This window comes from Astatotilapia calliptera, chromosome 3, assembly GCF_900246225.1.
Source record: "Astatotilapia calliptera chromosome 3, fAstCal1.2, whole genome shotgun sequence".
Classification (NCBI taxonomy): Eukaryota; Metazoa; Chordata; class Actinopteri; order Cichliformes; family Cichlidae; genus Astatotilapia; species Astatotilapia calliptera.
This window is the reverse complement of record NC_039304.1, coordinates 36,882,391-36,907,071: the sequence shown is the minus strand read 5'-3', so window position 1 is coordinate 36,907,071 and position 24,681 is coordinate 36,882,391. Positions and strand designations below refer to the sequence as shown.

Below are 24,681 nucleotides of genomic sequence, written 5' to 3'. Positions count from 1 at the left end.
GAATGGCATTCACATGATTAAATATGCCAGAGAGCTAGTGCATAAGAGCAGATTTATTTTCACTTTCATTAACATGGCAGAATAAATTACAACACCTTTTGAATTCTATGAAAACTGTACAACAAATTGCTGCCGAGAGTCACACCGGACCTTTGCGTTTTATCAATGCTGTGAGAGACGTATTCTTTCATTTCTACCACAGTTCAGCATAACAAACAGAATCAAGATTACACATAATACACAGCATGCTTCAGTACTTTGCATTGGCACACTCAAATACTGTCATGTTACAATTAATCAATGTGTCCAAATGTTACCCAGAGCTGTCCTTATTATAAGCAATGTGCAAAGAGCTACAACAATCCAATACAGATAAAGTCTAATGAGAAAGAGAAATGTTTTATTAAAAAAAAAAGAAACAAAAAAAAGGGGAGTGTGCAAATTAATCACTAAAATCTGTAAGATGGAAAAAAGTAAAGCACCTTTCAGGTAAACAGAAATAGCATGAATGACAGCCTCACTTCCAGAAGGACCAAACTAGATTCATCTTCCAAAATACTGGCTCTGCACTCCAATCGTTTTATTTGGGTTGGCAGCAGTTTTGGGGTCGTGTTGAGACTCTGACGTTTTCCATTTACTCTGCAGTAAACCGTGCAAGAGTTCAGTCCGAGAACACGAAACGAAATGCTTTGAAAGCAGCTGCAATCGGTTCCTTGTAGCGCCTACTGTGACAGTTTGCTACCACACCTGTCCTGAGTGTAACTCAACTCCAGCCGTACTTACGGCGGTGTTCCTCTGGGCTTTACTCGAGGCCCAGGGAGAAATTAATGCCGTGAACTATACCAATGATGATGGGTTGCCAAGCAACCAGGTATCTGAGCCAGTCGAGAAGCTGCCCATAAAGGACATGCGTCTTCTCCCAGCTGGAAATTGAGGCATTAAGGACAAACATCATGTTTTTTAGACAAACTTTGGGGGTGCACTGTATTAATAAAGAGCAGTGAAATCAAATAAGTAAAAGAACATAATGTTGACTGTTACAAGGACAATGTTAATAGTCTACGCTTTTTTTCAGTTATTTGGAGATGACTTGCTTCATAGAAATCACTTTCTATGAAGATCTGAAGAAGTTTCTACTTATTTATTCATTAATTCCATGTTATCTTCTTTTTTTAAAGAAAAAAAACAACAACAACATATAACAAACAAAACCCCACCAAAACTTCAATTTTCAGCCCTTAATGGACAGCAAAAGGATACGGGTTGTTCATCATCCTCTTCAAGTCAACCTTCTCATTGCAGTATGGACATGTCTGCTTCTTGCCAACAATGCACCAGCCACGGATGCAGAACTCGTGGAATCTGTTGGTTCAGGATTGAGTTAAGGCAGAAAGAGCAACCTGTTTACTGAAATAAATCATCATCATATAAACTCCATCTGTGTAACTAAAGCCATTTTGATTTACAGGTGGCTCCCTGACATAGGTGGCTGTAGCTGTTACTTTCCTGCTAAGCTTGGCTAACTAAAGTCACTGAACCAGACCTCGAGCATGTTTTTTCACTTTTGGAGCATTTTAATGTAATCGTATATCAAATAATATCACTTGCTGTGCGGTTAAGAGGCCATCCAATAAATTTGTCCTTGAAGCTAGCAAGCATGAAAGTTAGCGTAACACTCCACCTCTAATATTCTTCAGTTCAAAAAGATGATGGAGACGATGATGGAGGACTCAGTCCTACCTTTGCCCCATGTGACCTAACAATTCACATGTGAATGGGGCAAGTTAGGGTCTCTCAGGAACACCTCCACAGATGATTAAATAACTGGGACTCCCAGTCAGCTGTTGGAACTGAAGAAGGCTTTCAGACGAGAGGTTAAATGTCTTCAAGAACCTTAAAAGAAGTTGAGCTGCCCTCGATTTAAGCACTTAAGATTCCTGGACCTGGGGATCTATGCAGATATACGTCAAGATCTTTTGAAATTATAAAAAGCCTTTGGACCTGTAGGAAACAACAGGACTTTAGGATACAAGTGTCCACAGGAGAGCTGGTAGGTGTCTTCTATAAATCCTTCCTCCTCCAAGTTCACCAGGATCCTCTGACCACAGACCGCACAGATATCATTGGTTAGGTTCCTGCTGGGCATGCCACCCTTGTTGTAGTACTGGAAACACAAAAGTGCTACATCAGCAGGCATACACAAATGTTGTTATTGTTTTGTGTTTTACTTTTATTGATTTATATACACAAACAACAGTCAAGTTTCTGTAGCCATTTTCTTTCAAAACTGTTTTTGATCGTGTTTGTGTTAAACTTCAAAAATGATGACAGACTCTAAGACTATTTGTACTGTTTGCAAGCACTTAAGCTTAAATGTAATTGTAGTTCAAAACACTGTTAGCTTTATTTATTCACAAACTAGCTGAAGGCTGTTATGTTGACCTGGGAGGGCAAAAAACGTGTTTTACCCCGATTGTAGAAGCCATGCAGTCCGAACAGATTTCAGCAAAGTCTCTGCCCATGACGCCGTAGTAAAGTCCATAAAACAGCATAATCACACCAACATCCATCGAGTCCTCTGCTTTGATCCTGTACAAAGAGAAAAAGGAATAACTCTGTTATGTAGCTGTACTCATGTCAGTACAGCTAATTTAACTGTGCTCAATGGAACTGAGAGGTGTTTAAATGGAGTTATGTAACTACCACTTAGTATCCAAAAAGCCACTAAAGAGCCGTTACACTGTATCTGAAGGTAGTCTGTCCTGGACATGTAAAAGGTGAAAGGACTACTGTTTGACAGCTCACTCAGCCAAAATCATATTTAAGATGTTAAGACCACAGTTTAATCAAATTAACCATATCTTCAACTCTTGACCCCTCAGAGTCACCTGATTTATTAAACTTTAATCTGTTTAAAACATGCAAACATTTACCTTCACAGCATGAATATTTTCTAAGCCAGTTAACCTAGATGAGGTGGATTAGCATTTTGTTGCTCTTAATTATGTTTCCTGTATCCTTAAGCCTGGTGTATATCCTAAGCAAGGAGAAAACCACATCTGGACTGAAAATATGTTTAAGGTCTGTTAAAAACCACAAGCACATCAATTTTATAACCTCTCCAACTGCAAAATCTAGTTTGTATCAGGATCAGTGGATGCTCTCTTCATGTCTTGTAGTTTACCTGCCTGTTCAACTTGTGATAAATGTATGGGGACATGAAGGGACATTCATGTCCACTGTATCGTCCTCATATACTGGCTCAGAACTGATTTTTCATGGAGTGACTCTTAACGAAAACTTTTCAATACTTCCACTGAAAGAGGTTTATTTGTGTTTTGTCTCACTATCTTAAACTCTTCCAGGCAATTGAAACCTCAAATAAAACAGAACTCAGTGATGGCCGTAAACTCAACCAGAAGTCAACACGTTAGCACCATCTACAGTTCACTGCTACACTTGAGTGGCACTGGTAACTTTCTGCATGTTTAGTCCGTTCTGGAAATGAAACTCAGCGCAAGTGAAACTTAATGAAGTGAAACTTAATGAAGTGAAACTTAATGAAGTGAAACTCAGTGAAAACAGAAAGCAGAAAAATAAAATGTATTCATTACAAAGTACACAACTCCAATAACCTGGGTTTCTGACAGTGACTAAAGCAGACTGTGTGTCGTTGCTCTAACTGCTCTACATTTTGATTTCTGAATACTTTTCGTTTGAATACTTTCAGTGTTTAACAGCCACTATTGTATGAACAGTGGCTCCATTGTGTAACATGGTTTTGTCAGGAAAGGCTCTCAATTCTATTTTATTTATATAGTCCCAAGTTACACACAACAGTTGCCTCAAGGCACTTAATATAGTAAAGTAAAGATCCTACAAGAATACAAAAACCGGGAAAAAAGCCCTGCAATTATATGGCCCCCTATTAGCAAGCGTTGGCGACAGTCGGAAGGAAAAACTCCATAATATAAGGTGAAAAAAATCTGCCAATAGAAATATGCAGATCTACCTGCTGTGGTAACTGCTTGTGAATAAGGGAACAGCCCAAATTAGCTTTGAATCACCTCTGTGTGATTAAACAAGCTCATTAAGAGCTGAGCTGTCAGCACTGACTCACCTGAAGAAGACGTTGAAGCCGAACATGGTGAACATGATGGCCATGTAGCCCAGAACCCCGACTGCATAACTCAGCTTGTAGATGAGCAGAAACCACTTGTAGACCATCCTGGAAATTCAAAGAGACAAAGACAATAGTTGTCTTGTTAGTTATCATTCACCATGACACACTGTCATGTGTCACTGGACACATCTGCTTTGAATTAAAGGGTTTTGAAATTAGGAGCTAAAGTTCTAATTGGTTTTGCTTTGTTAAATTTTATGTATGTATATCTTTTTATTTGCCTTTGTTTTGCAGTTTTCTGCTGGTTTTATGTTTTTCATCTTATTATAAAGTATTAGGCCAAAAAGCCAAAAAGGGCTCCCAAGTGTATAAACAGAAAATACTTAATTTTAAAGCTTAAATTCTACATTATTTATAAACATAATGACCCAGATGTCTACAACTGTAATGGGTCTCTATTTCTAAACTATATATTAATTAGCCAAAGGATAAAACAGGGTGTAATTGTATGTAGGTTGCCATAACTCAGATAATCCGTTCTGAAATCTTTGGTCTTTCCTTTATTTCAGTAAAATAAACTCTTTAGTTTGTCTCCACTGTTCCCCTTACCTCGGCGTCCTGCAGGACAGCGGTTTGCGGGTGGCTCTGAAGATGACGTAGCTAGTGATGATGGAGAACATCCCCCACATGGACAGAAAACGCCACCAGTACAGTTTGATGGTGAAGTAAAGAGGAACCACCCACATCTGGACCAGAGTCACCAGCTGTTGAGGACAGAGACAAAGTCCGTATTCAGTATCAGACTAAGCCAGCTGCATACAGTGGCGTGAATGGTAAACGAAAATAGCACGTTTCTTCTCTCCCAGAGGACCAAGTCCTTTATACAACATCCTCCATTTACCCAGTCACACAAACTAAACTTTAGCTACTTTTTCACTAACATTCACACACATTAACAGCAATTTGGAGTCACCATCTTTCCCAAGGATAATTGCCTGAAGCAGAGTAAATACAACATGAATTATTTAAATTATTTCCAAAAGTTATCCAAACCTACCTGGCCATATGTGGAAAAACTAATTGCCCCTAATCCACATAACTGGTTGTGTGACCCTTGTGGGGGGGAAAAAAAAAAAAAAAAAAAAAAAAAAATGCAAACAACTAACTAACAATGAGCACTGTGGAGGAATTTTGGCCCACTCTTCTTTGCAGAATTGTTTTAAATCAGCCATAATGGTGGAGTTTTGAGCATGACCTGTTTAAGGTGAGGCCAAAGCATCATGACTGGATCATGTCCAGACTTTCACTGAGCCCAAAACCCCAAAACCTTCAATTTGGTGTTTTTGAATCACTCACTCGTGGATTTGTTCTGCTGCATAATTGAGCTAAGCTTAACTGGACATTATCCTTCAGGATTTTCACCTGCAGATTGGGAAACACCATTGTTGTACATCACTGCTAGCAGGAGTGAGTATATGCTAACAGCTGCAGTTAAGCTTACATGTGCAGAACGACACTGACAATGACACAATAAATGCTTGTAAACAAGTGTAAGGTGACTTGTTTCCTCTAAAGGATTTCCTTTGTGAGAAAATAACATCAGTAATGTAGTTAAGGCTATAAAACAGGCAAAAAGGAGCCTGAGAAAACGTAATTCTCAATATTAAAATATAAAAAAATAGTTTTATTTTAAACCTATTCAGCATTACTTTGTATCTACATGAATAACAATGGCACCAGGCAAATAAAGACAAACATCCTGTGCATAAAACTTTGCAGCTTCTAACCACAGCTGATGCCAACTTTATAAAAGGTTTCACACAGGAAAAGGTACAGCAGAAACGTTCAGGACGTGGCCAAATTTATTCTCAAACCGCCTCCTCTAGCTTCTTTCCATCATCAGAGGACAAGAAACTTTTGATCGTTTCTACAACTAAAAATCTGACATTTGGCTTTACAGAAACCTCACCATGTGGCTTGTGCTTACCAGAATTATTGGGCCATACTCAACCTTACAACTTCCACTGCATGCTTAAACTTTTGTTAGTATGGTCATGATGCACATGGTTAAAGCTGTTAACACTCCACACTTTAACTGCTCAAATGATTACGCAGAAATCAATATGAGACCAATTCAAATTAAAAAACAAAAAAAAACAAAAACAGCAGCAATTCACTACCTCTGAAGTGGCCATACAGTCTAAAAATTGTGGCCTTGACTATTTAACATGTTTTGTTCATAAACACTCAATTATTTTCAATTTTATTTTATTTATACAGCACCATCGCAACAACAGTCGGCTCAGAGCACCTTATACTGTATTGTAGGGATGCAACGATACCAATTTTTTCAAACCGATACGATACCGATACTTGGATCTGAGTACTTGCCGATACAGAGTACAAAAACCGATACTTCTACCACACACACACACAAACACACACACACACACACACACACACACACACACACACACACACACACACACACACACACACACACACACACACACAATGAATTGGAAGACAGGTTTTATTTTATTCTCTGCCGATAATAAATAATATCTTAATAAAAATGACCACAAAAAAATTTCAAGTGAAAAATAAGCACTTCTGTTAAATTATTGCAGAGTCTCCACATTGTAATTTAACAAAATATCACTGAACTATTGGCACTGTCTCGAGCTTTCGGAATAATAAATAAACTATAGCTGTCGAAATTAACGCGTTAATTGCGATAATTAAATTTTGGAATTAATTACGTTAGAATATTTAACTATTTAGCGCAACACGCAGATAAGTCGCTCCCATAATTCCACTTGATTTGTTTACCGCGCCACTGAAAATGGAGAAGCAGGAAGCGGATGGCCTTCTGGATGGGGAATTTAAATACAAGAAGAACATAGATGGGACAATAAACAAACGCGTTGTAATTTGCACTCACTGTAGTAAAGAGTTTCAATTTCACCGTTCAAATTCGACCTTAAAATACCACCTTAATGCCAAACACGCGTTTGTCGGGGCAGCAGCTTCACCCGGCCTGCGTCAGACCACTCTTAGTGAACGCAGGCCACTCGGTAAGTCTTCTTTGGACAAACTGACCGACAATATAGCCAAATGGATAGCAAAGGACTGCAGACCGCTAAGCATTGTGGAGGACAAGGGCTTTGCGGATGTTTTAAAGGTTGCATCTCAGGACGCGTCCTACAAGCCCCCAGCGAGAAGCACAATAACAATTCGAATCCACGAACTGTATGAAACGGAGAAAAAGAAAAAAGAAGAGGCTTTAGTTCACACAGAATGCGTGGCTCTGACAGGAGACCACTGGACATCATTGAGTAATGACAATTACCTGGGAGTTACTGCGCATTTAATCACTGAAGCCTGGGGTCTGACATCCTTTGCGCTGACTATAATGAAAACGGAAGAGCGGCACTTTGCGGAGGCTTGTGCAGAGCAGTTCCAGACTGTTGCTCGCAGGTGGAGAATTGAGGAGAAGGTGACAACAGTAGGCACGGACAGTGCGCGCAATATGATCGCCGCGGCTCGCATCATGCCATTCAATCACATGCCGTGTACCGCGCACATTCTACAGAGATGCATCACAGTGAGTCTCGCAGACAGTGGCTTTGTCACTGCGCTGGCCAAATGCCGCAAAATTGTTGGCCATTTTAAGCACAGCCCAGCAAACACAGCAGAGCTGAACGCAGAGCAGGTGTCACTGGGGCGCAAGCAGGAGCCGTTGGCCCAGGACGTGCCTACGCGCTGGAACTCCACGCTGGAGATGGTGAAGCGCTTGATCCGCAACCAAACTGCAGTAACCGCGACTCTGGATAAACAAAAGCATAAACTTGTCCTCCTGACGCCTCCAGAGTGGGACAAACTTCAGAGACTGGAGACACTTCTAGAGCCCTGCAGGTGAGCCTGTCATTGTGACCATAATTGTAGGTTTAGATTAAATGTATCAAACATACATCTTAAATCAGTTTTGTTATTATGAAAATGTCTTATTTAAAAAATAAATGAAATCAAATATTTTATTAATATTACCTAGTATTAAAAAGCTTTTTTTAATTTGCTGTCTTATCTCTGTGTGTGTGTGTGTGTGTGTGTGTGTGTGTGTGTGTGTGTGTGTGTGTATTCCACTGCAGATATGTGACTGAACTGCTGGGAGGAGAGGCCTACGTCTCCTGCTCTGTAGTTCTACCAGCCTTCTGCCACCTGCGCCGTGTCATGGAAGTAACTGATGAGGACCCTGCATATGTGGTGAGGTTTAAAGAGAAGTTTAAGGAAGACCTTGCTTCCCGCCAGGAACATACCAACTATGCATGGCTCCAGATCGCAACTGCACTGGACCCACGTTTTAAAGACCTACGCAGTGTGCCCAAGACTGACAGAGAAGCAGTGTGGACCACACTGGCAGGCATGCTGCATGAAGACTCTCCTAGAAGATCACACACTGCAGAAGAAGGTCCAGCCAAGAAGAGGCTGAGCCTGCTGCAGATGGACTCTGACTCTGAGTCAGAGGAGGAGGTACAGCAGGACAGAGCCATACAGCGCTACAGAGCAGAGCCCTGCACTGCCTTAGAGGACTGTCCCTTACAGTGGTGGGCAGCTCATGCAGGAGCCCACAGCCAGCTGGCCCGCCTTGCTCGCAGATACCTGGCCACTCCTGCCTCCACATTTTGCCTGTTGAATTAGGCCTATGTTCTGTGAACTTGAAGATGTATATGGATAAAACAATGTGCTAGATTTAAACGGGTGGAAAACATTCAGTAAAAATCCCTCACAATTATTTGAAGCCCTGTTCTGCTTGTACTGCTTGTACTCACAATTAATAATAAATAAAACAAACAAGTGTGTTAAAAACCACTATCTGTCCTGATTTTTACACATATATACACACATATACACATATATTTCGAGTTGCGATTAATAAATTTTTAGGCTGTGATTAATTCGCTTCCAGCACAACACCCAGCCTACGTCAGACCACGCTGAGTGAACGCAGGCCACTCAGCGTGGTCTTAGCATTAAATAACACTAACAAGTGTGTAAAAATCCGCTATCTGTCCGTATGTTTGCACACATTTTGGTCATATTTCGAGTTGTGATTAATCATGATTAATTAATTTTTAGGCTGTGATTAATCTGATTAAAAATTTTAATCATTTGACAGCCCTAAAATAAACACTTCTGTTTGGAATAAAATAAATACAAATTAGGTTTGAGAATAAAATAAATTTTAAATTGTTGCAGATTTGCAGTCCATATTGTAAACAAACAAACAAAATAACGAAAGTATTTGGCATTGACGAACGAACTCCCCATCTGCCCGTGGATCATCAGTCCACTGTGCCATTAAACCAAGGACTGACATCGTGCACACACTGCTTGTCTTTACCTCTTTAGAAAGTTTTGGCACCATTATCTCCCTGATGTGTGGGCGGCTGGGAATTTCATATCGCAGCTCGAGTACCGTATTTTCACGACCATAAGACACACCGTACTAAAAGGCGCAGTCTCAGTTATGTGTGCCATTACTGTATTTAACACACATAAGGCGCACCTGATTATAGGGCGCATACAAGTATGCGTGTTTAAAAATAAAGCGGGAGCAAAACTGAGTTTGGTACTCACATTTTTATTACCGGTAATTGTCATCAATCAAACCCATGGAAGTCCTCATTCTCTGTGTCTGAATTGAACAGCTGCGCTAAATCTCCATCAAACATGCCAGGTTCACTTTCTTCACCGTCAGAGTCACTTTCCGTGCCGTGCGGCTCCTCGGAAATGATGCCGGCTTTTGCGAAAGCTCGAACAACAGTGCCAGCAGACATGTTAGCCCAAGCATCTACAATGCATTCGCAAATTGTGGCGTAACTCGCCCGGCGCTGCCTTCCAGTCTTAGTGAAACTGTGGTCTCCATCGGTCATCAATCGCTCCCAGGCCGCTCGCAGCCTTACTTTGAACGGGCGGTTCACACCGATGTCCAGCGGTTGGAGTTCCTTTGTCAGGCCTCCCGGAATGACAGCAAGCTCACAGTTCATTTGTTTCACTAGTTTTTTCACATCGGCTGTGAGATGGGCACGCATAGAGTCACAGATTAAGAGCGATGGTGATGCGTCGAAAAAACCACCTGGTCTCCTTACATACACCTCCCTCAGCCAGTCTTTCATCATTTCCTCATCCATCCAGCCTTTTTCATTTGCCTTAATGATGATTCCTGCTGGAAACTTCTCTTTAGGCAAAGTCTTTCTCTTAAAAATCACCATAGGCGGCAGTTTCTGTCCATTAGCATGGCAGCCAAGCACAACAGTAAAAGAAGACTTTTCGTGCCCTGTTGTGCGTATCGCTACCGTGCTGGTCCCCTTCTTCTCCACAGTGTGACTCACCAGGATGTCGAAAGTGAGCGGCACCTCGTCCATGTTTGTGATGTGGCTGGGCTGGATGTGTTTGTCGGCGATGTGTTTGCTGCAGTAGGAGCGGAAGATGGCCAGCTTTTCCTTATAATCCGCTGGAAGTTGCTGCGCTACCGTAGTCCTGGTCCGGATGGAAAAATGGCACCGTTTCATGAAACGAAAGCACCAAGACGGACCTCCTCCGAAATGTTCAATTTTCATTTCTTCTGCTAGCGAAACCGCTTTTAGCCGAATGGTGACCGTCGAAACGCTTCTCCCACTCGTTCTTTGCTCGATGATCCACCGCTCGAGTCTTTCCTCCAACTCGGGCCACCTCGCCTTATGTCCGCGGAAACTCAGCTGCGTCTTCTTGACCTGTCGGAGCTTGTTTTCTAGCTTCCTCCACTTGCGAACCATCGATTCATTAATCTTAAATTCTCTTGCGGCTGCTCGATTTCCGTGTTCCTCCGCGTAGCTGATGGCCTTCAGTTTAAACTGTGCTTCATAAGCGTGTCTCTTTGCCATTTTCAGGGTTGTTAAAACAATGATGTTCTGCATAATGCACATACCTGTCCTTTTATACAGGTATGTGCGATTGTCCCGGTATATACGATCAACGCCCACACTTCACCCTTTAGCGTTCTCATGGTGTTCTCTACTACGTCCTCCTTACAACACACAGGACGCACTGCACTATAGGGCGCGCCACACTTTTTAAAGAAAATCTAAGGCTTTTATGTGCGCCTTATAGTTGCGAAAATACGGTATGCTGAGAAGAATCCTATGTTTTCCACGACTGGCATTGGCTGGTCATCCAGAGCGATAAAATGAGTCGGAGCCTCTGTTATTTTAACTGCCTGTGGATTTTCTCTTGACATTTTTCATTGCTTTTCCAAAACCTGAGTTAAAGTTGGCTGTTCCGGTCCACACTGCTGACATTTTGTTTAGCCTAGCTACAGCAGCCTCCAGTTTCTCTTTTTTTTATCTGGAGCTGCCAGTCTGACTCCTCTAACCCTGTGCCTGTTTAGCACGGGATGTCCCCCTAGTGGCCAATCTAAAAAACTACAACAAAAATGACAAGCCACCCTCTGATTAATGAAATAAGTTAGTATCGGTTCATGGTATCGGTTAACTTTTACAAGTATGAGTACACACACATTTTACAGTATCGGCCCCGATACCAGTATCGGTATCGTGCATCCCTACTGTATTGTAAAGACCCCACAATAACACAGGGAAATCCCCAACAATCAGAGAACCTCCTATAAGCAAGCACTTTGGCGTCAGCGGGAAGGAAATTCTTCCTTTAAACAGGAAGTAACCTCAGACAGAACCAGACTCAGGGAGGGGCGTTTTTTATTAAATTTTTTGGCTGTTGTACATTGTAGATGGTTCCTTCCCAGATAGAGATCAGTGCTGTTTGTTCAGGTGGGATTCACATGAGCTTGTACCTCACTGTCTGAAAGTAATGTAGTGCACAGACTGCTCTCTCAAAAAATTTTAACCCCATCCCCAAAATTTAAATGTATTATTTAACCCTCTGGGGTTGACAGACGCAGCGGCACGATTTAAGATGACAGCAAGAGAGCCTGAAATTCCGTTTGAATTTGTGTTGAAAGTGCAAACTTCAAACTACGTACCAGTTTTTAAATTGTGTTGATAGGCCAAGAAAAAGTTATGATTAATAATATTCACATACTCCCCGCTTACTGCAAGAAGAGACGATAAACACCAAACTTTCTAAAGACAGCGCTCGCATTGCAAGCGAAACCCCACTCCACAACATGGCATCCCCGTTCTTACTGGTGAAAAATTAACCACATCAATCAATCAATCACTCAAAAAAAAAAGAAAAAAAAGAAAAGGCAACCTACAACATTTGGTTGCTGAGGCTGAGGGGAAAATTTTGAGCGCTATGGTGGCAAGTGATGGACAGCAATATTGATAGTGAGTTTTGAAAATTTGTTGTTGTTTTAAGTGTCACAACAATGAGACGGCTACTTAATGTGGATCAGGCATTGAAACCTTTTTTAGGCTGGAAGTAGTTTCGGAGCCGGACTCTGAGCTGGAGAGTGACGAGTATGACGATGAAGTGGAAGACTACAAGAGGTAAAGAGGGGAAGAGGAGGGGAGGAAGAAGAGCCTCTCACATCCACACAGAGTGCACTAGGAGGTCTGCAGAGAGAGGGAAGGCGTGACACACCCACCAGGTCCAGATCTCCACTGGCCCAGGCAGCAGAGCCACACCTCAGCTCTGAGTCCTGGAAGTCAGAGAAGGAGGCTGACATTGCCCCAGAATTTAGCAGGAGAACACCAGGAGTCCAGATAGAGACATTTTGCCCTCATAGTCCAACAGATTTTTTCTTATCGTTTTTTTCTACTCACACAGTCAATACAAATTTGTGCAAACACGAACAAAAATGCTGCAAATAAAAAAATAAAAAAACAAAAATCATAATTTAGGCAAAAAATACAAATGCACTGAGACAGAACATCTCTATCAGTTTTTTGGTCTCCTGATTTACATGTCACTTGTGTCACTTCCAAGTCTCAGATTACTGGAGACAGAATCATATCTTGTCTGTGCCCCTTCCATCCATAGTGATGATGAGAGACAGATTCTTCACCATATTTTGGAACATCCACCTCAGTGATCCTGAGGTGGATTTTAAAAAATTGACGCAAAGAAGGGAACACCAGTTATAAGTATTTGGGGGTTGTTCTTGATAAGACTCTGTCCTTTGAGTCACATCTTGCTGCTACAGTGAAAAAGGCTCAACAAAGACTGTACTTTTTAAGGAGGTTGAGAGGTTTTAATGTTTCATCTGAAATGATGACTCTTTTTTACAAAAGTTTTATTGAATCTGTTTTAACCTTCTGTATCATTGCTTGGTACGGCAATATGTCCCTGAATAATAAGACCAGACTTAACAACCTGGTTAAAGTGGCTGGCAAGATTTCAGGGAGGTCTCAGGTCCAGCTTGTGGACTTTTATAACAGGCAGGTGCTGAGGAAGGCCACCTCTGTCCTGTTGTGTTCAGATCATCCTCTCTTTAATGATTTTCAACTGCTTCCATCAGGTCGTCGTTACAAAGTGACTGCAGTGAAGACAAAGAGACATAGACTGTCTTTTGTACCCAGTGCTATTATCATAGTTAACAACACTAAACCATGAGTGTTGTTGCCATTGCACATTGCACTTTTTTGATGAAAAATCTAGGTTGTTTTATCAGGCTTATATTATATTATCTTGGTGAGTGTATGTGATGTGTTGGTTGTCTGTTTGTTTGTTTGTACGGACATACTGCAAATCAATTTCCCGTTCGGGACAATAAAGTTACCATTGACCATTGACCATTGACCAGGCCATGACAAGCATTTTAGAGTCAGGCCTCTAAATGATGAGATCCTCAGTGCCTGCCAGGCTCATTACCAAAAAGGAGGGAGTTGTCAGTAGATGGTGGATGGTGGCAACCAAAGCAAAAACTGGGATGACACAATATATGAAAGACAAATCCACTAAATGGGAGGTGAAAATGTTTATATTGGCTGAATCAAGAAGTGGCTACACCATCAGCTTTACCATATACACTGGCAAGAATCAAACTTCAAGTGAGCATGGGCTGGCCTATGATGTGGTGATGAACCTCATTCAGCTTTTTTGTCTTGGCACTGGATACCATGTTTACTAGGGGTGCAACGATACACAAAATTCACGGTTCGGTTCGGTTCGATACTTTGGTGTCACGGTTCGATATTTTTTCGATACAAAATAAAATGTTCAAGCATTTTTAATTTGTCATTTATTAAAATTATAAATATATATTTTAACTCAAAAGTACAGTTTTTAAATTTAACCCTAACCCTTGTGCGTGTTTTTTATTTTGACAGCGAATGCGCACCTGCGGACCACTTATGTGCACCCCTGGTTATTTAGCTCATCATGTTGCAGCCACAGAAATTATTTTGTCCATGAAACCATAAAGCTGCACTTTCTTTTTGCCTTATAGTCTGATTTGTCATAACTTTTCCGTTTTGCGGTAAGCTTTTCTTTGGCTGTCACTGCACAAATTATCATCACTCACCAATCAGTACTGTCGCTCTCTATACACAGTTCGCGCGATTGCAAAGTGAAAGCAAAAAACAAGCGCAAATTCAAACGCGATTTCAATATGTCACATATTGACAGTGGCTCACCGATGCCAATGACATAATTACCCAGCTACATTTCCGAAAGAATGCAAAAGCATTGACATATATTTTTCCTTCCTACAATAGCCCGACGGGCAGGGCAGAGATAGATTTTGGTAGCCCGACTGGAAAAATCTCTAGCCCCAGGACGTCGGGCTAGCGATTTTGCAAGCCCTGTATCTGATTGAGGAATCACTCATCTTTGGAAAAGAGAGTTTATTACAGAGAAATGTCTCTTTCCAAAATAAAAGCTATACTATACGCTTCTTCTGGGCTATATTCTCAGCAGCATATTAAACATATCAGGTCCCCATAAGGAGAATCATGTGCTAACGGCTGTCTAAATGACTCGGGTAAAGTTTGTAGCATGCTTGCTTGTTGTTTTTGTCTTTGCACTAGGATGATGTCGGCGTAAATGTGCAGTCATATTCGTTGTGTTCCCACTAGTGCTTTCAGGTTAACCTCGTTAAAATGACCTTAACACCACAACACAGCAAATCTCCGTTAACGAGCTACCCCTGATAGCCCCGTGCATGGGGCTAGACAGCCAACACGTTAACGAGCTAACTGCGCTAACACACTAGCTCCCACCCATGTAATTGAGCATTGCATGGCACATCCAACATACTGTGTTACTTTGGTTCATGACGCGCTTACCTTCAGGGTAGAGCTGGGCGATATGAGATTTTTTCATATCACGATATGTTTTTTTTCATTTCAGGCGATAACGATATCTATCACGATATAAGCCAAATAACTATATTTGTAAGATTTAAATGTGCCGTTGCTCACAAGTAAAATGTGAAATAATCAGCAGCTTGTTTTTATTTAAATATTTATTTCCCATAATAAGTTCAACAGGGTAGATGTACTTAAGGAACATGAGACTTTTTCAGATAAATAAAGGCAAATATTGCAAACTACACAAAAGGCAGCCGCTAAAGCGTTTAAGTTTCAAAATAGAACAAACGAAACAGACTAAATTGTCAATTCCACTTAGAAACAAAATATTAATTCTAAAAATAAATCTTAGTTTGTTTTACAGAAGAACAGACAAAACTGACTAACTTTTGTCAATATCAAGTAAACTGAGAACTAAAAGGAAATTCTCAATCTCTCCTTGTTGTATAGCTGAGCTTTTCAAACAGTTTTAACAGTTACTTTAGTCTGACAAAAACCGAATGACGAATTAGCGCTTCCAGTCAGAGACTGAGGCTACGTCCACACGTACACGGGTGTTTTTGAAAACGGAGATTTTTCGTTTTAAAAAATAATCCCGTCCACACATAAAGGCAGAAATGAAGGAAAACGCTGCTATGAACATGCCAAAGCAGCAGGTGGAGCTAGATTCCTAACCGTGCAGAAATGTTGGCCAATCAGAAGTCTAGAAGCCTCGGTGGGAAAAAGTAAACAAAGCTGTCGTATGTGTGGACGGACAGTAACTGTGTGTATATGTAAGCATTTAAACACTGCAGAGAGTAGAATTAACAGTAACAGTATTGTAGAAATTCGTTTCACCGAAACAATAACGTGGCGCACAGTGTGACGCATGCACCCGTTTATTGTATTTCCAGACTTGCTTTCGGCACAACTTACAGTGCACGCTACTCTGTTTTTTGTCAGACTTGAAATAGCCGAAATACCTTCACACTACGGAACTTCTATGGCTCTTCCGTTCGACAATCTCTCCGGCATTGGAACCATCATCTGTTTTCTCTTCGGTCACGCTCGGTTGATTTTTCTAGTTGGCACACTCATTTCCTCCATTACGCGCTGGCACCATTACCCGCTGGCTGCTTCCCAAACAAACACACGTGCGGCTTGGCACTTGTGCTGTATGTAACAAGTCACGCGACGTGACGCTGCGGCTGTGATTGGTTCGGCTCTGCGCTACTTAATTTGGATTGGTTGACCTTTTTTTATTTTTTTATTTAAAGAGGACAAGAGCGGCAGGTCTATCGCGATAGCTTTACTCTATCGAGTAAAAGTTATATCGCGATACATATCGTTATATCGCCCAGCTCTACTTCAGGGCCATACGTCACATGAAAACCAAAATAATTCCAAACGCCAGATCTGAATGAGGGTGGGGGAGGTTCAATTTGCCATGTTGCAAGGAGAGCTTAACTTCTGTCTCGCTAGCTTGCCCTGCGCTCTTCCTTCTGACGATGCTGTCTGTGTTGAGCGCTCAGTGGATCTGCGCTCGACAGTGCAGCCTAGGCGGAGTAGTCGAACGCAGATTCACTGAGCGCTCCACACAGACACCATCGTCAGAAGAAAAGTTGATAAAATAAATTACAAATTTTGTATTGTTCGATACATATGCGTACCGAACCGAAAGCACTGTATCGAACGGTTCAATATCGATACGAATATCGTTGCACCCCTAATGTTTACATAGACAATTTTTATACCAGTCCCAGACTGTTTCTGGACCTGACCAGCATGAGGTTTGGTGCATGTGGTACCTACAAGGAAAACAGAAAAGGATGTCCCAAAGACAGGACAAATGCTCTGAACAGAAAATGTCAGAGGATCTGAGATGGATCAGAGGGCCCACTTGTTTTTGTGAAGTGGATGGACACACGGGAGGTGTCCATGTGCTCCACCATCCATCCCTGCATTTTCAGAGGAGACGGTGAAGAGAAAGGTGAAGGATGGACACTTAGCTATCGGAGAAATCCCCTGCCCCACACCAATCATGGCATATAATAAAAATAGGGGTGGGGTTGACCTGTCTGACCAGCTCATTCAGTATTATTTCACTCACAGAAAAACTGCCTGCTCGTACAGGACCATGAAGGTGCATTTTGTGGACATTGCGACAACAAATGCATTCACCTCGCATCATGAGATATGCAGTGCCAACCAGGTTCAGCCCATAGCGCACAAAGATTCCATAGTGTTTGTCAGCTTTGTGGGATGGACAAGACAGGTGTTCCCCACAGCAGGAGAGCTGAACACATTCCTGTTCAAACTGTCACTGACACAGACGCTGACCAAAAAGCCACTAAAGGCAGACTCAAATGTAAGCGCCGTCTCCAGGAGGACAACAGGTGGAGTGACACACCCTGAAAGTGTCAAGCCTGTGGTGTGCCCCTGTGTCTTGTGGTGAAGAGTTGTTTGAAAAATTCTACATAGGTTTTTAAAATTTACTTTTTATATTAAACATAATTTGTTAAACATGTTTGTGGTTTTTACCATAAAAAAAAGGGACAAATCAGTGCCTTTAGCCTCCCTGCTGGCAGCACTCACATTGTAGGAGCGGTGGTGCCTCTGCTTCCACTGCACCAGGACTATCTGAGCCACCACCAGCGTGGCGATGAGGATCAGCACCATCTCTGCGTGCATGGCCTCGTGTCCTCTGTGCTTCATGTGCAGGCGCTCATGTTGCACCCTGTAAAGATGAGGAAGAGGAGGATTAAGAAAGGAGTGAAGCATGTGCCGGAGAGTCAGGACTAAACATGAATTTGTGGGGGGCAAAAGCTGCATTTATTTTCATATTTGTTAAAAAAAAAAACTAAAAAGCAGATGTTTTTGGATGTAACGTGTAAAGAAAATACAGAAGAGGGTGTACTCACTTCCAGTTTTCTCTGTGTGTCATTTTCAGCAGGTCGTCCTGGAATGAGGGACAGAAATAGCAGCTGGGAGCTTTGTGGGTCTCACTGGACACTAATGTAGGTTAACACAACTTCCTAAACTGAGAGACAAGCTATTTGATGAACTGTGTTTCCCGCCTCTACCATAACAACATAAGACCTAATGTTTCTGTAATAAGAAAGGCGTTTCCTTAAACATGCCTCTGATGTGCCACGTCGAAGCCACAGTATTCACAGCTCACCTGAACTACGGAGCTAATTAGCCTCAGTTAGCCGCTGTTTTCTTCACTTGCCACGGACAGTAACGGTCTTTAAAGTTTATAAACAGCTAGACTGAAGAGTTTAGTTCACTCACCTGGGGATGTACACCCGCCATCGTCTTGCTTTCTGTGCGCTTCTGGTGCAAGCTATCCGGCAACCAGCAGCTAGCTTAGCCCGGTCCCTACTGACCGAGTAAGGAAGGCCAAGGGTGCCAAAATTAAACGCGTATCAGAGCGACCCCTCCTTGTCAGCTATGAACAAAGATATCATAGTTTCATTTTTAAATCAGATATTATTTGACACTCTTCCAATTCAGTTTAGCGTGAGTTAGTTTCCAGAGAGGGTGAAGTTACTAAATTGTGAGAATTATTTTTCTGTCAATCCTAATTTCAATTATTTGCCTGTATGTATCAGGACATTTTGTTAAAATTGTTTGTTTTTCCCAAGGTAACATCTCTCTGAGTGAGACAAGGCTCAACACGGTTGGTTTATGCTTGAAGTACCCAGAGTTGTGTTCAATTTTGTATCCATAACAAGTCCTTAATTGGGGTGGCATAAGGAGGACCCACAAATACGAAACCCACGAAAAATACAGTAAAGCAAAACTGTCATTAAAAAAAATAAATAAAAGCTTTTAATAGTATTAATTAATAGTAACCCATTAGTATTATATGAAAACGTGGTACTGCATAACAGTGTAAAAGTCAGTTGCTTAGAAATATGTAACTGTTTTACCAAGTAGAAAATCAGGTACACCCATTTACCTACTTAATCTGACTAACTTCTCAGCCAACACCAACTCAACACTTCATGTATAGCCTGATTTATTCCCAAAATAGTCCTCGACACACTGGGTTTTCACAGTATAGTGAACTAATATAGTTGTTCAATGTCTGAAAACATTTCACAAATGTTATTCTGTAGTGTTAAAATTTACATGATGCAATTTATGTTCTCTGGGATTCTTCTTCACGTCACTGAGTTAGATGTTGAATAGTTTTCATCAGTTACAATCTATCAAATATTTAAGCATTTGCCCAAGCAATGCAGCCCAACGAGAAGCAACAGTGTACAGTCTAAAACCCCTTATTTGAATGAATGAATTTCAGCAAGAGAAGACAGATTAAAAACAAAATCTTTCGACACCTATTGGATCTTTATTACTTTAAAAATTATGTACAAGTAAAAATACAAAAAACTAACTAACTTTGCCAGCATGCATGGAAAATAAAAAACAGTTACTTCAAAACTAAGAACATCTCATTTATAGTCACAAAACTGCTAGCTTGTTTTCTGTTTAAGATTCATTTTATTTTTAAGATTAGATGACAGCCATCTTTCAAACTTCAACCTACAAAAAAACAAAAAAAAAAAAAAAACCCTACACAGCTGACTCATGTTTGATTGCAGGTCCATCAATGTTGACGTCCAGCCTGAAAGTGAGATAAATTGAGATAAAGTTAGATCTGGAAGAGAAGAGTTCACAAGCAAAGCTGCAATCTAATGTTCGCTCAGACATCCAAGGAAGATTTGAACCATCTTTGGTGTTTAAACCTCTGGTGGAAACTACGAATGGCAGGAAAAATCATCATCACAGCGATAAACTCTTCAAAGACGTAAGACTTCAACAAGTAACCGTACATACCAGCTTTAACAGCCTGGAGAATCCACAGATTAGCCTTGGTATCCGTGGCAATTATCTCCCTGAAAGGGAGAATACAATTTAGTTCTTAGAACAAAGACATTCAAAAGTAGAACTACGATCCTCTAATGTTCGCTCAGACATCCAAGGAAGATTTGAACCATCTTCGGTGTTTAAACCTCTGGTGGAAACTACGAATGGCAGGAAAAACATCATCACAGCGAACATTCCCCTTCCACGTTTTAATAAAGACTGTGGCTTCACGGGCATTTAAGGGGAAAAAAAAAAAAAAAAAAATCTATACGTGATTGCTATCACATGTACTTTTTTAGGGGGAGAAACTCAAGAGTTAAATGGCTACAGTCAAAGTTAAAGGGGACACATCTACAACACCCCAGGACTTTAAAGCAGAGTACAAACTTACACATATACAAGTAATGTGACCCAAATGTTCAAATGGTGATAATTAGAAAAGAGGATCCAATATCCGTTTTTGTAACTACAGTGTCATACATCTCCATCATAGCCACGAACAGCTTGGAATACGTACCAGCTTCAGGAACTCTGACCACCAACACTTGTGCTGGAGAGTCTGCAGGTTGATCCTTTACAGAAACATCCAGTCAGCCTGAAAGTGAGATCGGGTTTAGGTCAGTACACAAGGCAGAAAGACACAAGATACAACAGGAATTAAATGTTCGCTCAGACATCCAAGGAAGATTTGAACCATCTTTAGTCTGTAGACCTCTGGTGGAAACTACGAATGGCAGGAAAAATCATCATCACAGCGAAACAATTTCAAAAGGTAAAGTCCAAAATATTAACAAATACATACCGGGAGCAGCTCTGGTGACACAACAGGTTTACAGCTGGTGGGCATAACTGAAGACGTTCATCCTGAAACAGAGATCGAGGCAGAGTCAGCTCTGAAAGAAGACGTGTCAATAACAAGAGTTGTCTGTGAAGGTTCTCAGTCATCAACAAGAGTTAAACTTCAAAGTGTTCGCTCAGACATCCAAGGAAGACTTGAACCATCTTTGGTGTTTAAACCTCTGGTGGAAACTACGAATGGCAGGAAAAGCATCATCACAGCGAACTGTAAACTCCTCAGAGCAGCTGTACCGCGATCAAATGACCTTTAATAGCTTACCCAGAATCAGGTGCAGTGATGCTGATCCACATCTGCTCCTCTCTGTCCAGAACTCCCTGAACCCAGCATGCTAACACAGCTGAACAGCTTCATGACTTTTACTGAAGGCCATTCTCTGCAACGACTGGCAGAAACAGAAAATATGAATGTTAGGAGCAAGAAGTGACAATCTGATTTAAAACAATATATATATATATATATATATATATATATATATATATATATATATATATATATATATATATATATATATATATATATATATATATATATATATATATATATATATATATAAAAAAAAAAAAAAATCCCTTCAGTCGCTCAGACATCCAAGGAAGACTTGAACCATCTTTGGTGTTTAAACCTCTGGTGGAAACTACGAATGGCAGGAAAAATCATCATCATAGCGACTGACTGGGGGTTTACAGATTTAAGACACTTTTCCAGGGAAAAAAAGATTTAGATTCTCTCGGTATTTCAGAGAAAATATAAAGTAATTAAAATTTGCGTTCTCAATTTGTATGTCTAGAAATTAAAGACGTACACTGTACAGTCTACCCTGGAAAAAGCAGTTCAAAGAAATCCTTAAAAACTGAAAATCACTATGCCCATGATGAGTGGGCTAGAGACCAGGCACAGATTTAACTGGTCAGCAAGTATTTTCTTACACTATACAAGTTTTAGTTAATGCATCAGTGGGTAACTTAACTGATAAACTCACCTGCAGATTTTAGTTCTTGAGGAATTCACCCCATCTTGCATCCTGATGCAGCAGAGCACCTTCCGCACAGTGCTGTCCCTGTTAAGCTCATTCTCTGTGACTGATGGGAACCTGTGGAGACACTTGCTGCATTAGAAAGCCAGCATGTTAGCAGTAGCTGCTAATTAGGAACAGCTAGTAACGCTCAGACATCCAAGGAAGATTTGAACCGTCTTTGGTGTTTAAACCTCTGGTGGAAACTACGAATGGCAGGAAAAAACATCATCACAGCGCAGGAAGACGCTTCATATGCATAACAAAAAGCACAAAGGAAAACTTACCTTGACTGTGCTGGAGACAAACTGTTGTGTGTGTCATCCTCATCAAAAAGAACGCTGTTGAAGCGTCAACATCAAGCTGAAAGAAGAAAACACCATTCAGTTAATAGTTCAAGGCCACAGTGACCAGAGTAACTGGATCTCAAGAGAGTTAAATCAGCACAATTACTACACATTAGCTTTTACACTAGTCTGCCGTTTCATCCAAAGTCTACAGATCTGTGCATCTACAAAAGGGCCAAGATCTTGACATCTTTAGCCTTTGCAATCTTGTTTTACTTAATTTATAAATACAGATTAGGCATAAAATGTTTTCTATGATTTAGTAGTTCCTATGACAATTTAGTAGGTGTGTGCATACCATGTATTTTCTTTTAAAGTAAAGAGTTCTTATTTGATTTTATTCAAGTGGGTATTTTACTGACACTGGCAATTTGTAACTTTGCTATGAAAACTACATTTCATTCTTATTAGTCTTAAATAAGCAACTGATTTCAAATCTGATTGCGGCAGATATTTTTTTTTAAAATTATATCATGTAAATTATTCCTTTAATACAGGTTGGCTCTAAATTCGTACTTTTGCACTTTTTGTAGTTAGGAGGATTTTTAAAAATCATTTTATTTTTCATGCATTTTTAGTAAGTAACCCATTCATTAATCGTATACCTAAAATAACTGAGCTTAATGCTGTTTCACCATATCTGATACCAAAGGTCTATTTCCCTGATTATAATTTGTGCAACACCCCCACCACGTGTTCAGCTGATGGAAATTTCTGGATACTCCTTGCTTATCGTTTTAAATAAAGGGCGCGTTTAAAAAAAAATAGTAATAAAATTGTAAAAAATTATAAAACAATTGAGCTACTATTGACATGCCTATTGATAAAACTTAAAATTATTACATCTTCAGTCACATTTTAGACCCTCTTCATGCCACCATATGGTTTTAATTTATATATCACTTGTATGTATGACTGACGCAGCGGTGTAACTCTAACTGAAGTGTAATAAACTCTGAATAAACTCTACAGACGTGATGTTACGAGAAAACCACGTGACAAGTTTACAACGACTCACACACAATCTGCCGCCATCCGTGAAATAAACGCCTCATCGCTGGTAAATATCGGCACGTTGCATCTCAACACAAAGTAATTAATAAATACAACGTTACATTTATTAACTAATATAAAGATTAAACGCATATTTACCCAGACGGAGACCAACACTCTCCACCTCGACTGCAGGCTCAAATGACGGAACACAGAGTTCCTCACCCTTTTATCTACAGGCGGCGACTAAATGGTGTAATTCAGTTTTACCGCCGCCTGCTGGACCGGAGGCTGAACTGACACAGTTAGTGCCTTCTTTTTAAAATGTTATGTATTCATTTGACGTAAATAAATAACTAAGGCATTTCATATAAATAATAATTTCATATTATATTTCTATTTATTGATATAATGCATGGCACATGGTTTCAAAAATATTTAACTCTGGTTAAATGGTGACATGGTGCGTTATCCTGCTGGAAACAGCCATCAGAAAATGGGTACACTGTAGTCATAAAGGGATGGACAGGGTCAGCACAGGCCTGTGGTGTTTAAATGATGTTCAGGTTGTATTAACACCATACTTGAGAAAAGTGAGAGAGAAAACTCTCACTTTTCTCATGTGAATTTAGCCTCAGTTTCCACCGAGTGTGGCCTTCTGCTGCTGTAGCCTTCCTATCAGATTGAAGCAGTCTGACCACTCTCCTCTGACCTGGATATTTTTCTCTTTTTCAAACCCTATCGATGAGTGTTGAGGAAAATCCCAGATCAGCCATTTCTGAAATACTCAGACCAGTCTGTCTGGCAACAACAACCATGCTCAAAGTCACTTTAATCACATTTTTTCCTCATTTTGATGTTTGGATTGAACTTCAGCAGGACATCTTGACTATGTCTTCGTAGCTAAATCATTGCGTTGCTGCTGTGTGATTGACTCATTAGATATTTGCATTAAGGCAGAAACTTATATCATGAACCAGACAGAAATAAACACATAAGAAACATAATAATTAGAATATATGATGAATAAATAAAACCAGCAAAACTTGACTTCTCTTTAATTTAATATTTGATTAAAAACACAATTCTGTTAAACGTATTTTTCTAAAACAATTTTGAGTGGATTAAAGGTTGATCAGAGGGAGAGAGACACAGAGATAAAGAGAGAGAGAGCCTCCCTCACTGTCACTGAATAACTGACTAACAGAACAGCCAATCAC

At 40.5% G+C, this 24,681-nt stretch overlaps 2 protein-coding genes, 1 long non-coding RNA gene and 6 other non-coding genes across 10 annotated transcripts; 1 reads left to right on the top strand and 8 right to left on the bottom strand.

Annotated features, from left to right (window-relative positions):
• Nucleotides 1–436: 436 nt before the first annotated feature.
• LOC113019429 (RING finger protein 175-like) lies at nucleotides 437–18,836 on the bottom strand. 2 transcript variants are annotated; one of them, XM_026163150.1, is made up of 9 exons: nucleotides 18,670–18,836; nucleotides 18,297–18,334; nucleotides 17,971–18,112; nucleotides 4,733–4,887; nucleotides 4,121–4,228; nucleotides 2,469–2,589; nucleotides 2,031–2,164; nucleotides 1,261–1,362; nucleotides 437–923 (listed from the first exon to the last, which is right to left on the bottom strand). In XM_026163150.1, exons 1-9 carry the CDS (start codon nucleotides 18,688–18,690, stop codon nucleotides 803–805), a joined length of 942 nt encoding a protein of 313 aa, XP_026018935.1. In that variant the 5' UTR covers nucleotides 18,691–18,836; the 3' UTR covers nucleotides 437–802. The 2 variants fall into 2 exon arrangements, with proteins under 2 accessions (XP_026018935.1, XP_026018936.1); XM_026163151.1 differs by lacking the exon at nucleotides 1,261–1,362.
• On the top strand, nucleotides 6,678–8,992 carry LOC113019427 (zinc finger BED domain-containing protein 1-like). Its single transcript, XM_026163149.1, has 2 exons — nucleotides 6,678–8,041; nucleotides 8,275–8,992. The coding sequence occupies exons 1-2, from the start codon at nucleotides 6,969–6,971 to the stop codon at nucleotides 8,822–8,824; spliced, it is 1,623 nt and encodes a 540-aa protein (XP_026018934.1). The 5' UTR covers nucleotides 6,678–6,968; the 3' UTR covers nucleotides 8,825–8,992.
• An 888-nt stretch (nucleotides 18,837–19,724) lies between the features above and the next one.
• LOC113019432 (uncharacterized) lies at nucleotides 19,725–23,682 on the bottom strand. Its single transcript, XR_003272012.1, has 8 exons — nucleotides 23,621–23,682; nucleotides 22,409–22,484; nucleotides 22,089–22,199; nucleotides 21,368–21,491; nucleotides 21,053–21,114; nucleotides 20,768–20,845; nucleotides 20,221–20,279; nucleotides 19,725–20,008 (listed from the first exon to the last, which is right to left on the bottom strand). It is a non-coding gene; the product is annotated as an uncharacterized LOC113019432 (long non-coding RNA).
• LOC113019797 (small nucleolar RNA SNORD14) lies at nucleotides 20,083–20,175 on the bottom strand. The gene has a single exon (XR_003272104.1). It is a non-coding gene; the product is annotated as a small nucleolar RNA SNORD14 (small nucleolar RNA).
• On the bottom strand, nucleotides 20,350–20,441 carry LOC113019799 (small nucleolar RNA SNORD14). The gene has a single exon (XR_003272106.1). It is a non-coding gene; the product is annotated as a small nucleolar RNA SNORD14 (small nucleolar RNA).
• LOC113019796 (small nucleolar RNA SNORD14) lies at nucleotides 20,916–21,008 on the bottom strand. Its single transcript, XR_003272103.1, has one exon. It is a non-coding gene; the product is annotated as a small nucleolar RNA SNORD14 (small nucleolar RNA).
• Nucleotides 21,221–21,312, bottom strand: LOC113019802 (small nucleolar RNA SNORD14). The gene has a single exon (XR_003272109.1). It is a non-coding gene; the product is annotated as a small nucleolar RNA SNORD14 (small nucleolar RNA).
• Nucleotides 21,685–21,777, bottom strand: LOC113019798 (small nucleolar RNA SNORD14). Its single transcript, XR_003272105.1, has one exon. It is a non-coding gene; the product is annotated as a small nucleolar RNA SNORD14 (small nucleolar RNA).
• LOC113019800 (small nucleolar RNA SNORD14) lies at nucleotides 22,269–22,361 on the bottom strand. The gene has a single exon (XR_003272108.1). It is a non-coding gene; the product is annotated as a small nucleolar RNA SNORD14 (small nucleolar RNA).
• Nucleotides 23,683–24,681: the final 999 nt, after the last annotated feature.

Excerpts from the sequence above, each read along its gene's own strand:
- LOC113019427 (XM_026163149.1), top strand. The coding sequence starts at position 6,969 with ATGGAGAAGCAGGAAGCGGATGGCCTTCTGGATGGGGAATTTAAATAC. Across the intron at positions 8,042-8,274 it reads ACACTTCTAGAGCCCTGCAG|ATATGTGACTGAACTGCTGG; the intron begins GTGAGCCTGTCA and ends ATTCCACTGCAG.
- LOC113019429 (XM_026163150.1), bottom strand. The coding sequence starts at position 18,690 with ATGGCGGGTGTACATCCCCAG. Across the intron at positions 18,335-18,669 it reads TGGCGGGTGTACATCCCCAG|GACGACCTGCTGAAAATGAC; the intron begins GTGAGTGAACTA and ends CCCTCATTCCAG. Across the intron at positions 2,590-4,120 it reads GGCTTCAACGTCTTCTTCAG|GATCAAAGCAGAGGACTCGA; the intron begins GTGAGTCAGTGC and ends CTCTTTGTACAG.